The sequence below is a fragment of the Neoarius graeffei genome, chromosome 3 (genome assembly GCF_027579695.1).
Source record: "Neoarius graeffei isolate fNeoGra1 chromosome 3, fNeoGra1.pri, whole genome shotgun sequence".
NCBI classification, from domain to species: Eukaryota; Metazoa; Chordata; class Actinopteri; order Siluriformes; family Ariidae; genus Neoarius; species Neoarius graeffei.
This window is the reverse complement of record NC_083571.1, coordinates 22,428,123-22,446,457: the sequence shown is the minus strand read 5'-3', so window position 1 is coordinate 22,446,457 and position 18,335 is coordinate 22,428,123. Positions and strand designations below refer to the sequence as shown.

Here is an 18,335-nt window from a genome sequence, read left to right as displayed (position 1 = left end):
TACCGTTTTCAGGTCTGTCGCACATCAACTTCCTGTTTACCGACTGAATGTATTTACAAAACATAGGGTGGATTTTGATGCTATTTCAAGAAGCAAAATGCAATTTCAAAATGATAGTTTACTAGGATACTATTTGAAATCCCTGGGGAGAACACTGCTCTTTACTTACTTGTTTCAGGTTTAATTATTTGTTGAAGTCAACATTCATAATAAGTACCCTATTCCTTCGATTGCTTGCATTCTGATATAAACAAGAGCGGGGGTATATGTAAGTGATCAATAGCTCACAGTTGAGCTTGTTTTGGGAGGGTTTCCTTGCTTCAGTCTCCTCTTCAGGATGTGAAATCCATGCTCAATTGGGTTAAGTGATTGACTTGGCCAGTCTAAAACCTTCCATGTTTTTCCCCTTTATTGTGTTGGCAGTTTGTTTGGGGTTATTGTCTTGCTGCATGGTGAAGTTTCTCCCAATTAGCTTGAAAGTATTTCTCTGTAAATTTGCAGACTGAATGTTTCTGTAGACTTTTGAATTCATTCTGCTATTACTACAATGAGTCACATAATCAATAAAGATTAGTGAGCCCATTCCAGAAGCAGCCATGACACGAACTCCACTGTTCTTGACTGATGAGCTTGTATATTTTGGATCATGAGCAGATCCTTTCGTTTTCCACACCTTGACCTTGCTGTCACTTTGGTTCCAGAACTTTTGTGGTTCATTTCTGTATTTCTTTGTGAATTCCAATATTGCCTTCTGATTCTGACTGCTGATGAGTGGTTTGCCTCATACCACTTGTGGCATGGCCGCTATGTTTCTGCTCTTCTTCAATTGGCTGATTATGACACCTTCACCCCTGCTGTGTGCAGGTTTTTGCTGATCTCTTTGACCTATTGTTTTTGGGCTTCCACAAGCTTTGTCATCAACTGCTGTTGTTTTCCTTGGCCAGCCTGTTTGACGTTTGGTTGTTAGTACACCAGTGGCTTCTTTCTTTTTCAGGACATTCCAAATTGTCATGTGGGGCATGTCTAGTGCTTGTGCATTTCTTTGTAAATTGTTGATTGATTTTGCCTCTTTTCTCAGCTTCAGAACAGCTTTGCTACTCTCTGGCCTTCATGATGGTTGATCCTTTTTTAATAGCAAATGCAGTCTTCAAAAACAAAATCCAGGGCTCAAACCAAGAGGAGACATTCAGTGCTAGTAATTGTTTAAAAATCAAAGAAGCACAGCTGGGCAACAAAAAAACAAACAAACAAAACAAAAAAAACCCTACGTCCGTCATGTTCCTATATTTTTGATCACTTGAAAAATAGGTGGGTTCACACAAAAGGTGTAAATGTCAGGAAATGAAAGCTGCAATAGTACGAATGTCATTCATCTTTTGATCTCAAACCTAAATGTCTTCAGTGTATAGCCAAAAAAAAAAAAGAACTAGCCTTGCTATTCCAATACTTTTTGAGGGGACTGTGTATGGACAAAAGTTTGTGGACACCTCACGATCACATCCATATGTGCTTGTAGAACATCCCATTCCGGATTTAGTCTCCTCTTTGCTGTTATAATAACCTCCGCTCTTCTGGGAAGGCTTTCCACTAGATTTGTAATATGGCTTTGGAGATTTGCCCATTCAGCCACCAGAGGATTAGTGAGGTCAGGCACTGGTGGTGGGTGAGGAGGCCTGGGGTGCAGTTGGCATTTCAGTTCATCCCAAAGGTATTCAGTGGGGTTGAGGCTGGGGCTCTATGCAAGACACTTGAGTTTTTCCCGTCAACCCTTGGCAAACCACGTCTGCATCTAGTCTGGCTAACGTGACTGCAAAGCTCTACGAGCTATTGGTCTGGCCAAGATATTAAGCCCAACCGTTTCCCAGAGCCCGTGGTTGACCCGCCTCCCTGAAATGCCTCAGTTTGCTACTGGTCGAAGCCAGAAAAGGCTGTGACGAAGCTTAAACCAATCACATCACTCTTTCCTCTGACGTATGCGACGCGACAGGGCTAACTGGTAGATTAAACTCTTACCGAAGCCGGTCGGGAGCAAGGCGAAAACGTCCTTCCTTTCAGTAAATACCTCCAGGGCTGCTCTTTGCTCCGTTTTCAATGAGAACTTCCCGTTGAATGCTTTCAATACAGCATCTACGGTATGTGTAATAGATGCGGAAGCGTGAATGAAGTGCTTCCGGCATAGATTCTGTAAACAATCTATGGCTTCCGGTCGCAGTTCTACTACGTCAGTGCCTTGAACACGCCTCTACCCAGGGCCGTTGGAGATGCTCAAAGTTGATTGGTTCCCGATTTTTCGGGAGCTTGGAAGAGCTGTAGATAGCTTGCCTGGCCAGACTAAGCTCGCAACAGGCCCTCATGTTGCGTCACGCTTAGGATGGGTGGGCCCAGGCTAGTCTGCATCGACCTTGCTTTATGCACAGGGGCATTATCATGATGGAATATTTTTTCAGTTCCAGTGAAGGTAAATTAATGTTAGTGTACAAAGACATCCTGTACAGTTGTGTGCTTTCAACCTTGTGGCAAACCATTTGGGGAAGTCTCAAATATGGTTGTGATGGTCAAGTGTCCACATACTTTGGCCATATTGTGTGTGTGTCTCTTGTGGCATCAGAAAACCAACTGAGCAGCCAACTGTTGTATTACATTTGGGTTTTTAAAATGAGAAGGCTTTAATTCCAATCTAGTTGCCTTGAAACTGGAATATTTATTGTTGAATTAAAGATGACCATGTACTTCAGTGACCTGGCTTATGGGTGACAAATTAAACGACAAGGTGTTGTTGTGCCATGGGAGCATTTATTTACATGGTTTGGCTAAACTTATTCTTCTGACTGATTTGTATTTATCCCTTGATGAAACATTTCTATCGTATGGGGGATTTTGGAATAAAACGCCAACCAAGGGAATATCCTTTTATAAAAACAGTGTTTATCCCTTCAGTATAGTTCCAGAGTTGGGGTGTAGTTCAGTGATACGATCAGTATCTCTATCTGCATCTGTTTTCAGATTTAAACTAGGGATGTTAACCGATGACCGATGGTTGACTGAATCAACGTCAACCGGTTAATTTTTTTTTTGGCTGTCGGTAAAAAAAAAATCAATCGTTTTGAAGCTGCCGATTTTGGAGCGGAGAACCTGGAATTCTGTGTTGTAAACGCTTGGGGCATGCCATGCGGTGTAAGGACGACAGCTGACAAATCAGAAACACCCATTCGGTCATGTCCCGCCCTCCCGCCCCAGTTGAAGACAGCTGCCACTCGGCGAAAGAAAAGTGTAGACACAGGCTTTTTAGCTTACAAATTACTATTCTGTTTTTTTTTTTAAATTATTATTATAAGGCACATCGAGTTTAGTCATGCCTTGGCCAGTGCATTCTGAAAGTATGTTTGGGTCTGTAGCCAACAATGCATGTTATTGCAGATCAGATCTCTCCACACAAACTAAAGGCGCAGATGCCGACTTTTGGAGGGAAGGGGAGAGAATTAAATGACAGCAGTGTCTGGAGGGGGAGTGACAAACGCAGCTTTTATGTCTGTGAGCCAAGTCGGTGACGGCTTCAGAGCAACTTCAATACCATGCAGTAATGGCGTGTTGATATTGGTAACGGCGTTATAACGATTGTAGCTAATTAATTAGATTACCCGGCGTTATAACAGCCTTTATTTTAACGCCGTTATTCCCATGACTGAACGTTGTGTACTTCTTCTAGCACTTGACTTTATTTTCAACGCCATCATGGCCGACTGAAACTGTCTCTAAGCTGGAGCCATTTGTCCTCCGCTCCAATACAAACCCCTCGACATCAGTGCCGCGTTTGACTAAATGTTTCGCGCTGTAGAAAAGGTAATGTGAGTGGAGGGCAGCGACTAGGACTGAATGTGCGGATGCTCGCGGTTAGATTTAGAATAGATTCTAATAATTCCAATTCTAGAATTTTCGTAGGTTAACCGATTTTAACCGGCTAATGAGGCTCGGTGGCCGGTGAAGATTTTTTTTAGTTTTCGCCATCCCTAATTTAAACCTGAATTGGGTGTGGCCTAAACTGGATGTTTTGTTTTTTTTGGTTACACCCTTATTTCAGAAGCTTGTAGAATCAATTCCAAGGTACATCGAAGCTGTTCTAGTGGTGACCAACACCTTATTAAGACACTTTCTGCTTTTGTTTTTTTATTACTTTAATTTGTCACCCACGTGTAGATTATTTTAAGTAGCTTGCCTGCGACCCTGTAGAACAGGATAAAGCGGCTAGAGATAATGAGATGAATGAATATGAACAACTTCATTTGAAAACAGAAAGGCAAGGTACATAAAATCTATAAAGTAAGATAACAAAGCAGCATGTTTAAGTATTTGTATGTCTCCTATACATGACTATAGGTGAGTTTTCCCCAGAAAACTGCTCAGTGCTGATGGACCTAAACTTAGCCAAACTGCTGCATCAGAAGTGGAAAGAAACAATACAGGTAAATTATATAGTAATCGATCTATTGAATATAAAATCTGCTGATTTATAATGTATATACAGTGTCCTCCACAATTATTGGAACCACTTGTAAAGATTAGTAAAAAGGCTTAGAAATAGTCCACCTTCATCTCACACTGAAAAAATGAAACAAATCCAACCTTTTTAATTGAAATAAATGTATTCAGAGAAAAACAAATATCTAAAGACTAAGTGTTGTTTTACTGGCAAAGGAAGGCTGTACAAAGTAGTAAAGTTAGACGGCCTTTCGATTTCATAAAATCGGTGAAATTTAGTTCTCTCTGAAATTTGGTCATTGTGATATATATGGTTATTTCTGCATTCTGTGGCTGGGAAGTTATTTAATTTGAGGGGATTCCCAAGCAAATAATGTGCATGAAATCGCTCGTTTCACACAGTCAAGCAGACAGAGGAAGTCCGTGTGTGCGTGCGCAGGTTTACCTTCTACTTCTTTTCAGTTTTACAGCAGCTGGCATCCAGTGTTGCATTACTGCCATCTACCGTGCACTGACAGTTACATCATTCTGTTGCTAAACGAACAGCTGATCACACCGAGGTGCTCGCTAACCGCCGATATTTATTAGTTTGTTCCTGCATTTCCTTTCCTTCGCAACATAACGTCTTCTCACTTTCCGTTACTGTGGTCGGTCTTTCATGTTTCATTCGCACACTCACGTCCTCTGTTTTTCTCTCCTGTTTCAAATTTGTATCCCATAATTCCTTGCGCGAACGGGGAAAGCCCACTACGTAATGCATGACGTAGTATCTTGAATTGGGTCATGGTGAAGTAGGAAAAAATAGCGGAGAATTTAGGGCCTCGTAGCGGCACGGTGGTGTAGTGGTTAGCACTGTCGCCTCACAGCAAGAAGGTTCCGGGTTCGAGCCCAGCGTATGGCGAGGGCCTTTCTGTGCGGAGTTTGCATGTTCTCCCCGTGTCTGTGTGGGTTTCCTCCGGGTGCTCCGGTTTCCCCCACAGTCCAAAGACATGCAGTTAGGTTAACGTGGGGCGGCCTTGGGCTGAGGTGCCCTTGAGCAAGGTACCGAACCCCTGACTGCTCCCCGGGCGCTCTAGTGTGGCTGCCCACTGCTCTGGATGTGTGCGCATGTGTTCACTGCTTCAGATAGGTTAAATGCAGAGGATGAATTTCACTGTGCTTGAAGTGTGCATGTGACAAAGGTTTCTTCTTCTAAATTATTTAATTGTTCTATTAAAAAGAAAAACTAATAAAATTGGAAGTCTGTGATTCAAATTCAGTAGCTTTCGGTCCACTAAACAAAAATAATTGGCTGTTTATGACCTAAACTTGAAAAATCTGAAAGGCACTCTACCTTTTAAATGCAGGGGTGTCAGTAGTTTTGGCACGTGTTTTAGTTGAAAATAATAATTTCTTGATGAGGGATTTGTTTTTCTTGTTTTTTTCAGTGTGAGATGAAGGGACTTCTCCGAAAGGTGGATTTTTTTCTAACCCTTTTTACTAATCTTTACAGGGGGGCAATAATTGCGGAGGGCACTGTATGCTTAATAAATGAACAACATTGGGACAAACACTGGGGCGGTATGGTGATGCAGTGGTAAGCACCATCACCTTGCAGCAAGAAGCCGACTGGAGTCTTTCTGTGTGGTTTGCATGTTCTCCCTGTGCCTGTGCGGGTTTCCTGTGGGTGCTCCAGTTTTCTCCCACAGTCCAAAGACATGCAGATTAGATTAAATGGCTACTCTAAATTGCCCATAGGAATGAATGTGAGAGCGTATGGTTGTTTAGCTCTGTGATAGTTTGGTGATCTGCCCAGGGTAACAAATGATGGATGGATGGGATAAACACTGTGGAGGCACAGAACTGTCAAAAAAAAAAAAAATTCATAAAAGATGAACTGGAACAAGCAAAAATTACTTCACGAATGTGTTGTTTTTTTGATAGGAGAAGCACAGACAAGCAGCTCTTTCATATCATCTACTGCAAGAAAGTAAGTCTAAATATTTCTGGACAGATACAGTGGGGCAAAAAAGTATTTAGTCAGTCACCAATTGTGCAAGTTCTCCCACTTAAAAAGATGAGAGAGGCCTGTAATTTTCATCATAGGTATACCTCAACTATGAGAGACAAAATGAGAAAAAAAAATCCAGAAAATCACACTGTCTGATTTTTAAAGAATTTATTTGCAAATTATGGTGGAAAATAAGTATTTGGTCAATAACAAAAGTTCATCTCAATACTTTGTTATATACCCTTTGTTGGCAATGACAGAGGTCAAACGTTTTCTGTAAGTCTTCACAAGGTTTTCACACACTGTTGCTGGTATTTTGGCCCATTCCTCCATGCAGATCTCCTCTAGAGCAGTGATGTTTTGGGGCTGTCGCTGGGCAACACGGACTTTCAACTCCCTCCAAAGATTTTCTATGGGGTTGAGATCTGGAGACTGGCTAGGCCACTCCGGGACCTTGAAATGCTTGTTACGAAGCCACTCCTTCTTTGCCCGGGTGGTGTGGTTGGGATCATTGTCATGCTGAAAGACCCAGCCACGTTTCATCTTCAATGCCCTTGCTGATGGAAGGAGGTTTTCACTCAAAATCTTACGATACATGGCCCCATTCATTCTTTCCTTTACACGGATCAGTCGTCCTGGTCCCTTTGCAGAAAAACAGCCCCAAAGCATGATGTTTCCACCCCCATGCTTCACAGTAGGTATGGTGTTCTTTGGATGCAACTCAGCATTCTTTCTCCTCCAAACACGACAAGTTGAGTTTTTACCAAAAAGTTCTATTTTGGTTTCATCTGACCATATGACATTCTCCCAATCCTCTTCTGGATCATCCAAATGCTCTCTAGCAAATTTCAGACGGGCCTGGACATGTACTGGCTTAAGCAGGGGGCACTGCAGGATTTGAGTCCCTGGCGGCGTAGTGTGTTACTGATGGTAGCCTTTGTTACTTTGGTCCCAGCTCTCTGCAGGTCATTCACTAGGTCCTCCCATGTAGTTCTGGGATTTTTGCTCACCGTTCTTGTGATCATTTTGACCCCACGGGGTGAGATCTTGCGTGGAGCCCCAGATCGAGGGAAATTATCAGTGGTCTTGTATGTCTTCCATTTTCTAATAATTGCTCCCACAGTTGATTTCTTCACACCAAGCTGCTTACCTATTGCAGATTCAGTCTTCCCAGCCTGGTGCAGGGCTACAATTTAGTTTCTGGTGTCCTTTGACAACTCTTTGGTCTTGGCCATAGTGGAGTTTGGAGTGTGACTGTTTGAGGTTGTGGACAGGTGTCTTTTATACTGATAACGAGTTCAAACAGGTGCCATTAATACAGGTAACGAGTGGAGGACAGAGGAGCCTCTTAAAGAAGTTGTTACAGGTCTGTGAGAGCCAGAAATCTTGCTTGTTTGTAGGTGACCAAATACTTATTTTACTGAGGAATTTACCAATTAATTCATTAAAAATCCTACAATGTGATTTCCTGGATTCTTTCCCCCCATTCTGTCTTATAGTTGAAGTGTACCTATGATGAAAATTACAGGCCTCTCTCATCTTTTTAAGTGGGAGAACTTGCACAATTGGTGGCTGACTAAATACTTTTTTGCCCCACTGTAGATATGCTTGCATAGGATTGTCTCTAGCCCCCACTGTTCCCTCACTGTTTTTTATTCTGCACTCACCAAGGTTCTGTACACTGGGGTGAGTCACAGCCAGCTGCAGTTGAGTTCGGGGACTCAGCTGCTCACTTTCTGATTGGCTCAGATGGTTATTCGTCACTCAGCAACCAATCAGGTGTCCAAGGAGGTTTTCCATTCATGGACCATTGGCATGTGTCCCGCCCTCCAGTTTCTCTCCGAGACATCATGTTTGAAGAGCAGGTGCTACAGGATAGTTTAGAGAAGGTAAAACAATCACACAACCTCACAAGTACTCATTTCTTTTGAAACGCCTAAGCCGCTTGGTATACTCTAAAATGTATACAGCTTTTCACATCAACACCATCTTGTGTATGGTTTCTGTGTGTAGTCTAGGTTAAGTTGCTGGGATTTGGACAAGAAAGATGCAGCAGCCATAGTAAAGGAGAAACAGCTCTTTGCTCTCTTCCCCACCATTGACAGGCACTTCCTCAAGGACATCTTCAGAGACCACAAGTATGAGAAGAAAAAAAAATTCACTTTATTAATTGAGACATTATTTTAGTACCAAGTACCTCATACTCTACTCTTAGTTATCGATGTACCACAGCACTGTTGAATTCTTGATTTGGTCAGAATGCGTTGACTCATTTTCAGTTCTGCATTATATTAATGCACTTATTGTTTAACAATTATTCACCGAAGGTGAATTCTTCTTCTTTCGGCTCTTCCTGTTAGGGAGCATATTTGATTTGGCATAGGTTTTACACTGGATACCCTTCCTGATGCAACCGTCCCCAATCTATTCGGGCTTGGGACTGGCACTAAGTACTCCACACAGTGGGCTGTGGGGTTCGAACCCGGAACCTTGCTGTGAGGTGACGGTGCTAACCACTGTGCCACCGCCGAAAGCGAGGTGAATATCGATGGATAATAACAGAGTCGAATTCGAGATTATTATTTAAATAATATTGGCTGGTGAGTGGTATATCAGATATATTCCATTCAGCTAGCGTGATACTGAATGAGTCAAAGACGAGTTGCTGAATGGAATATATCTGGTATACCATGAAAAAAAGCCATTATTATTATTATACATACACGTTCGATGGAACAATTATAGATAACTTTTGGGTGTTCAACGCATCTTTCTCTTTCAAAATTCTCTCAAAATCTTCCATATTTAATGAAGCAAATCTGGCAGCCATGTTTGTTTACAGATTGTCACAGTCGCTCGTTAGTGCGGAAGTTTTATGTCTCCAATGTGTCTCTTTTCCAGTTTTTTGATGCCCGTTGGTATGTTTTTCTCTTGAAATGTGCATGAAGAATAATGAAGTTTTGGTAGCCTTTCGGGTTTTCAATGCATCTTTCTCTTTCCCGGCGAACACAGAAATGCTTCTGCGCATGCGCAGCAGAAAAGTTTTGTCATTGGGTATTCGCATCAGCTCCGACGCTGTCTTGACAACGTGCAATATCATAAACCATATTGCACGCTCATTCTTCACTGGGTAGAGTGGCGTAATACATGCAGGATAAGTGATATGCTAACAATATTGCATGCTATAAAACCAAATTAATGAAACCTGCTAGAATGGAATAGAATACATATTTTTAGTCCATGGAAAAAGTGTCCTGTATGTATAATAATTAAATAATATTGGCTGGCTTTGAGTGGTCTATCAGATATATTTCATTCAGCTAGCATGATACTGAACAAGTCGAAGACAAGTCTAGCTGAATGGAATATATCTTATAGACCACAAAAAAAGCCAGCCAATATTATTATTATTATTATTATTATTATTATTATTATTATTATTTTTATTATACATACACACTGTTCATTTCAGCGTTCTTGAAGGCCGACACTAGCTTACCCGCGACTCGGTGCTGTTAGCGCGGTAGTCCGGTTACCTTCTAGCCGGTGTAGTGTTGGCGAAGGACAACACTAGTGCAATCAAAGCTGAATATTATTATTATTTTCCCTGTGTAATTTACTTAGTTACTTTTAAAATCAACATTGACAGCGACTCACAATGGACCGACCTAGCAGCCAAAATTCTCTCCAAATCTTCCGTTTTTAACAAAGCAAACCTCGTGACCGTGTCTGTTTACAAAGTGTCATAGTCACTCGCTAGCATGGAAGTTTTACATCTCCGACGTGTCTCTTTTCCAGTTTTTCTTTTGTAAATATGCATGAAGAATATATAATGAAGTTTTGGTAGCCTTTCAGGTGTTCAGCGCATCTTCAGTTTAGTGCTTAATCCTAGCAGTAGCTCTCTTTCCCGGTGGACAAAGAAATGATTGTACGCATGCGCAGCAGAAAAGTTTTATCACTGGATATTCGTATGAGCTCTAATGTGTGACGTTGTGTTGTTTGGACAGCGTGCAATATTGTAACAATATTGCACGCTCATTCTCCACTGGGGAGAGTGGCGTAATACATGGAGGATAAGAGATATGATAACAATATTACATGCCATCAATAAACCCACTAGAAGGGAATAGAACACGTTTTTACTCCATGGAAAAAGTGTCCTGTATGTATAATAATCACCAATATTCACTGAGCCTGAGGCGGATAATTGTTTCAGTATAAATACACAGGTGATTATTTCAAGAATATAAAAATAAATTGTATTAAAAAAATCATTTTCAAATCTTCAAAAGCGGCCTGCAAATGTAATGCACGCAGGCTTGTGTCACTTATCTACACTGAGTCACATAAAATCCTTTGTTTTGAAATCGATAAAAGAAATCACGATTCCTCCTTACCGTTGAATAGTTTTAGACCAAACTTTGGAGCATCTTTAGTGCTTTTAGGAACAGCATTTTCTTTTACCATTTATAATTCTTCCTCACGTACTGTTACCGTGATTAGCCACCATTTTGCCGAGTCACTCGAGGTGATTATCCAGAAATAGTCTGAATTTCTCCACCAATCAGCATGTGATTTCCTATAATCACCTGTGTAGTTATACTGAAATACCTTATTGTTTCTTTAGTAAAAATGTGCATAGGGACTTGTATGGTGGATACTCCAGTGCCAGCATTTTGTAATTCACCTGACAAAATAATCCTGAGTCATTCCTTTGCATGTCCAAATTTTGTCTGTGCTTGGATTTCTTGCGACTGGCACATTTTAAAGACAGAAACGTGACCAATCTGGTATGCTTTGATCTACAGTTATCCGTATACTCCCTAGTCTTCTGCGTGTCATCATCCAGCTTCTTCCCAAATACATCAGAATACAGTGACAACACATCAGCACCTCATCATGCATCTGTAAAGCAAATGTTTCTGGCATAAAAAGGAGAAATTCAGCCATGCAGTTCATTTACCAGCAAGCTTTATTTTCACCTTTTCCCATTTTGCAGTGATTGGAATATTTGCTTTAAACTTGAACTCATGTTTCATAGAGTTGCTGCAATGTCCTTTTCTGCTTGAGCACAGAGATTTTCCAAGATATTGTTGGTGAGAATTCAGTTTCTCTCCATATTTTGACCTTTTTCAGGTCCTGTTACTTTGCTGGTTACGCTACTAAATGGTATTTATACCCCCACTCGGAAGGGGGGGGGGGGGGGGGGGGATACTGGTTTTTGTTTTTTTGTTCGTTTGTTTGGTTTTTCTAATTTTTTTTTTTTTTTTTTTACTTTTTCCTCTATCTGTCCGTATCGCCGTCTGTACGAAACACCCTTTTTCTCAGCAACCACAAATCATAGCCACTTGGTACCAGACTTCAGCTTGGGGTTCTATACCGTGTGTACCGTTTTCAGGTCTGTCGCACATCGACTTCCTGTTTACCAACTGAATGTATTTCCGAAACATATAGCGTGGATTTACAAAATTTTCACAACACTTTTCTCAGCAACTACAACTCACAATTGCTTGATATTTGATATTGAGCTTTAGCTTGGGGTTCTATACCGTGTATACCGTTTTCAGGTCTGTCGCACATCAACTTCCTGTTTACCGACTGAATGTATTTACGAGGCGGCACGGTGGTGTAGTGGTTAGCGCTGTCGCCTCACAGCAAGAAGGTCCTGGGTTCGAGCCCCGTGGCTGGCGAGGGCCTTTCTGTGTGGAGTTTGCATGTTCTCCCCGTGTCCGCGTGGGTTTCCTCCGGGTGCTCCGGTTTCCCCCACAGTCCAAAGACATGCAGGTTAGGTTAACTGGTGACTCTAAATTGACCGTAGGTGTGAATGGTTGTCTGTGTCTATGTGTCAGCCCTGTGATGACCTGGCGACTTGTCCAGGGTGTACCCCGCCTTTCGCCCGTAGTCAGCTGGGATAGGCTCCAGCTTGCCTGCGACCCTGTAGAACAGGATAAAGCGGCTACAGATAATGAGATCAGGTGAGATGAATGTATTTACGAAACATATAGCGTGGATCACAACACTTTTCTCAGCAACTACAAATCACAACTGCTTGATATTTGGTATTGAGCTTCAGCTTGGGGTTCTATACTGTGTATACCGTTTTCAGGTCTGTCACACATCAACTTCCTGTTTACCGACTGAATGTATTTATGAAACATATAGGGTGGATTTTGACATTATTTCAAAATGACAGTTTACCAGGATGCTATTGAAATCCCTGGGGAGAGACACTGCTCTTTACTTACTTGTTTCAGGGTTAATTATTTGTTGAAGTCAACATTCATAATAAGTGTCCTATTCCTTCGATTTTGCTTGTGTTCTGATATAAGCGAGAGCGGGGGGTATATGTAAGTGAGCAGTAGCTCACCGTTGATCTTGTTTTTAATTCTTCTAGATATGAGTCAGAAGTACTCTCATTTCTTCCTTGGAGAAATTTTTCTTTTTTGGCCATTTTGTCGTTGTTTTGAGTTTTCCACTCAGTGAGTTCTGTGGGCATCACTAAATGCAAATCAGCTGTGCCATGCACATGTCCGGTTACTTACGGGTGACTGACATTTATAACCATACACACAGGAATAATACAAAGAAAATCAACATCAGTCTGAAATTTTTTTAGTTGGGATTGGTACTGTACTACAGTAAAAATGAATTTTGGTACTTAGGCATACATTTACACACTACCTTACTAAAAGACTGACTAATGCAGCCCAGTGTCATGAATGTGCATCAGTGTATTTCTAACATTTAAAGTGTTTAAATACAGTTACTCTCTGGAGCAAACGGAGCAGTTTCTGCGCACTCTGTTGGACGACGAGCCTGTGAAAACCGTAGTAGCATCAGAATCTGTTCCGGAAAATAATGAAAAGAGTAGAGTACCTAGCAAAGAGAGGGTAAGGACACGCGTGTTCTATTTTTACAAAAGACTTCAGTTTTTCAACCTCTGTTACACTAATAGAAGACTTGATGATGATCTTATGTTGTTAGTTGCATTCATAAATGTTTCTTATTTATGGTGAACCTTACTTTAACTTGATGTATGTTTTAATTTATTGGACTTGTTCATTCTCTTATTATTATTATTATTATTATTATTATTATTATTATTATTATCTAGTGCTTTACTGATACAGGTTTCATTCAACAGAACTTAATTACTTCATGTTTTCTGCTCCATGTCGGTTGCTAGAAGCAGAAGAACGAACAGCCAGAAGACTCCATACAGTTCCAGGACATAGAAGATCCAGAATATGAGGACTTTCGTACAGAAGCTACGCTCCAGAGACGACGCCAGCAGGAGTGTTTTAATAAAGCTGCCGAAGCCTACAGACAGGGGCTCAAGGACGTGGCCAGCTTCTACGCTCAACAGGTCTAGTGGAGGAACTGTATGACATGTTTGTTATGCCACTGCAGTGCTCCACTTATAACACTGCTGTGAATGTGCAACTATTACATGTGATTAAACTGGTTTGTGTGTGTGTGTGCGTACACCAATCAGCTATCACATTATGACCACTGAGAGGTGAAGTGAATAACGTTGATTATCTCATTACAGTGGCACCTTTCAAGTGGTGGGGTATTAGACAGCAAGAGAACAGTCAGTTCTTGAAGTTGATGTGTTGGAATCAGGAAAAATGGGCAAGCGTAAGGATCTGAGTGACTTTGACAAGGACCAAATTGTGATGGCTAGATGACTGGGTCTGATCATCTCCAAAATGGTACATCTTGTGGGCTGTTCCCGGTATGAAGAGGTTAGTGCCTACCAAAAGTGGTCCAAGGAAGGACAACCGGTGAACTGGTGACAGGGTCATGGGTGTCGAAGGCTCATTGATTCGCATGGGACATGAAGGCTCGCCCATATGGTCGAATCCAGGCTTGTAGTACTCAAGTCGGACTCGTGCCCTAATTTTAAGGACTTGTGACTCGACTTGGGTTTGAGCACTGATGACTCGTGCATTAACTGCATTCGGACTCGTAAATTGGAGACGAGGACTCAAATTTTTTCTTTATTTTTTGTAACATGCCATAATAATTTGGCATAAGATGTTTATATCTAGGTGGCACGGTGGTGTAGTGGTTAGCGCTGTCGCCTCACAGCAAGAAAGGCCCTCGCCGGCCACGGGGCTCGAACCCGGACCTTCTGTGCGGAGTTTGCATGTTCTCCCCGTGTCCGCGTGGGTTTCCTCCGGGTGCTCCGGTTTCCCCCACAGTCCAAAGACATGCAGGTTAGGTTAACTGGTGACTCTAAATTGACCATAGGTGTGAGTGTGAATGGTTGTCTGTGTCTATGTGTCGGCCCTGTGATGACCTGGCGACTTGTCCAGGGTGTACCCCGCCTTTCGCCCTTAGTCAGCTGGGATAGGCTCCAGCTTGCCTGCGACCCTGTAGAACAGGATAAAGCGGCTAGAAGTAATGAGATGAGATGAGATGTTTATATCTGCATTAATTTTTATCCCCCACTGGCCGAAAGGCCCAAAGGAGGATTATGTTGTGGCAATGTCCGTCCTGGGAAGGGTGCTCACCTTCTGAAATCAACTCCTCTCACAATTTTTGGAGGAATTTCATGAAACTTGGCAGGATTGTGTGTTATACAGTGGTGCTTGAAAATTTGTGATCCCTTCAGAATTTTCCATATTTCTGCATAATTATGACCTAAAACATCATCAGATTTTCACACAAGTCCTAAAAGTAGATAAAGAGAACCCAGTTAAACAAATGAGACAAAAATATTATACTTGGTCATTTATTTATTGAGGAAAATGATCCAATATTACATATCTGTGAGTGGCAAAAGTATGTGAACCTTTGCTTTCAGTATCTGGTGTGACCCCCTTGTGCAGCAATGACTGCAGCTAAACGTTTCCGGTAACTGTTGATCAGTCCTGCACACCGGCTTGGAGGAATTTTAGCCCATTCCTCCGTACAGAACAGCTTCAACTCTGGGATGTTGATGGGTTTCCTCACATGAACTGCTCGCTTCAGGTCCTTCCACAACATTTTGATTGGATTAAGGTCAGGACTTTGACTTGGCCATTCCAAAACATTCACTTTATTCTTCTTTAACCATTCTTTGGTAGAACGACTTGTGTGCTTAGGGTCGTTGTCTTGCTGCATGACCCACCTTCTCTTGAGATTCAGTTCATGGACAGATGTCCTGACTTTTTCCTTTAGAATTTGCTGGTATAATTCAGAATTCATTGTTCCATCAATGATGGCAAGCCGTCCTGGCCCAGATGCAGCAAAACAGGCCCAAACCATGATACTACCACCACCATATTTCACAGATGGGATAAGGTTCTTATGCTGGAATGCAGTGTTTTCCTTTCTCCAAACATAACGCTTCTCATTTAAACCAAAAAGTTCTATTTTGCTCTCATCTGTCCACAAAACATTTTTCCAATACCCTTCTGGTTTGTCCACATGATCTTTAGCAAACTGCAGATGAGCAGCAATGTTCTTTTTGGAGAGCAGTGGCTTTCTCCTTGCAACCCTGCCATGTACACCATTGTTGTTTAGTTAATGTTCATGAGTCCACCATCAGGAGAATTCCTGATGGTGGACTCATGAACATTAACATTAGCCAATGTGAGAGAGGCCTTCAGTTGCTTAGAAGTTACCCTGGGGTCCTTTGTGACCTCGCCGACTATTACACACCTTGCTCTTGGAATGATCTTTGTTGGTCGACCACTCCTGGGGAGGGTAACAATGGTCGTGAATTCCCTCCATTTGTACACAATCTGTCTGACTGTGGATTGGTGGAGTCCAAACTCTTTAGAGATGGTTTTGTAACCTTTTCCAGCTTGATGAGCATCAACAACGCTTTTTCTGAGGTCCTCAGAAATCTCCTTTGTTCGTGCCATGATACACTTCCACAAACGTGTTGTGAAGATCAGACTTTGATAGATCCCTGTTCTTTAAATAAAACAGGGTGCCCACTCACACCTGATTGTCATCAGAGGTGGAAAAAGTACTGAAAAATTGTAATTAAGTAAAAGTATCTTTACTTTGCTTAAATTCTACTCAAGTAAAAGTAAAAGTATCCATCTAAAAATCTACTCGAGTAAAAGTAAAAAAAAGTACTCAATTTAAAATGTACTTTGAGTAAAAGTTACTTAGTTACTTTCAATTATTTGATGTAAAAAAAGAAAGGACAAGTCATAAATCAGATTGTTTTTAATGAACTATTAGTCCACGTAATAACCTTTCAGGCAGTATAATGTATAAAGCTTTGTTTGGACTACCCCATAAAACATTTTCAAGTACAAGTGGCATAACTTGTAAATTCTATGATCCATTTTTTTCTTTACTGACAAATGCCTGCTATTTTTATGCATACTTAAATTATATATATATATATATATATATATATATATATATATATATATATATATATATGTGTGTGTGTGTGTGTATGTGTGTATACAGTATATATACAGTCTACCTGTATATGTATATACAGTCTACCTGTAATGTGCAATTTTTCCGAGCCTCTCAATAAGGCAATTTTTCTATACTTTTTCACGGTAGATAATGCAAATAGTCTTCTGTATTTAGTCCTTTGTTTGTCTAATTTGTATTTCAGTTTTATTTGTTATCTGTTTGACATTTTCTTGCTACTGTAACACGTGAATTTCCCCGATGTGGGATGAATAAAGTGAATCTAATCTATTAAAGCCACTGAAGCAGACTTACATATGAAACATAAACCAACCAAACTCAAAGGATCCAGGGCTCTCATGATTTAAAGACAGCTAAGCGATTCCTTAGTAACACTGTGCTCTTCCTTATATAGAAAATATAATTGACAAATTAACTGCATAATGTTTACAACCTGTTGAGAGGCAATGTGCAAACTATTTGGAGACCACCCCATAAAACATTTTTAAGCAAAGTGCCAAATTCTGAATTGTATGGTCCAACTCAAACACCACAATAAAAAAAAGAAAAGAAAACCAAACTCGAACAAAGTATCCAAGACAATGAAAATGTTTTGATGGCCTATCAGTGACCTCCCAAAGCTCTAGTCTAGGCTACAGCTAACAACCCAAGAGCTAGTCTATACATGAATTAGGATTTTTTCATAAGAGACCAATTGCAACTAAAACCATGCACTCGTATTATTTCTGATTGTCGTTCTGATAAAACAAATTTGTAAACGTGAGGTGATTCATTTCATTTATGGCCCTTTTCCACTACCCTTTTTCAGCTCACTTCAGCTCGCTTCAGCTCACTTCAGCCCGACATGGCTCGCATTTCGACTACCAAAAAACAGCACGACTCGGCTCGCGTCAGCCCTGCTTAGCCCCTAAAACTCGCACTGTTTTGGAGTGGGGCTGAAGCGAGCCAAACCGAGCCGAGTGAGGCTGGGGGCGTGAGCAGACACTCCCCTGTGCACTGATTGGTGAGGAGGAGTGTCCTCACATGCCCACACACGCCCCGCGAGCACGCTGGGATCTGTAAACACCGTAAACCCGGAAGAAGAATAATTACGAATTACGAGAATTTCTGAAGCCTTATGCGCCTCGCCTCATCTATACGTTCTTGCCAGTATCTGTTGGCGTTGTCGGTGACAACAAGCCACAGAACCAAGACCAGCAACACTAACGACTCCATGTCCTCCATGTTTATTGTTTACTATTCGGGTTGTGAGACTACCGCTTAAAAGCTCACTGATGTCACTGTTTGCGCTGCTTAACGACATCACGTGACGTCCACCCACTTTCGCTAACTCCACCCAATGTGTCCACCCACTTCCAGCCAGCACGGTTCAGCGCGGTTGTAGTCGAAATGCAACTCCAACAGCCCCGCTCAGCTCGACTCAGCCCGACTCAGCACGGCACGGCTCAGCCGCGTTTGTAGTGGAAAAGCGGCA

The 18,335-nt window shown here is 41.5% G+C and overlaps 1 protein-coding gene across 1 annotated transcript in view; it reads left to right on the top strand.

Moving 5' to 3' along the window:
• The window catches only part of n4bp2 (NEDD4 binding protein 2), a 64,917-nt gene that overhangs the window by 42,132 nt on the left and 4,450 nt on the right, over positions 1–18,335 (top strand). The window contains exons 8-13 of the mRNA XM_060916504.1: positions 4,375–4,460; positions 6,400–6,445; positions 8,138–8,355; positions 8,480–8,604; positions 13,230–13,356; positions 13,653–13,832. Coding sequence (XP_060772487.1) covers positions 4,375–4,460; positions 6,400–6,445; positions 8,138–8,355; positions 8,480–8,604; positions 13,230–13,356; positions 13,653–13,832 — 782 coding nt within the window. The remainder of the gene's footprint in view (positions 1–4,374; positions 4,461–6,399; positions 6,446–8,137; positions 8,356–8,479; positions 8,605–13,229; positions 13,357–13,652; positions 13,833–18,335) is intronic.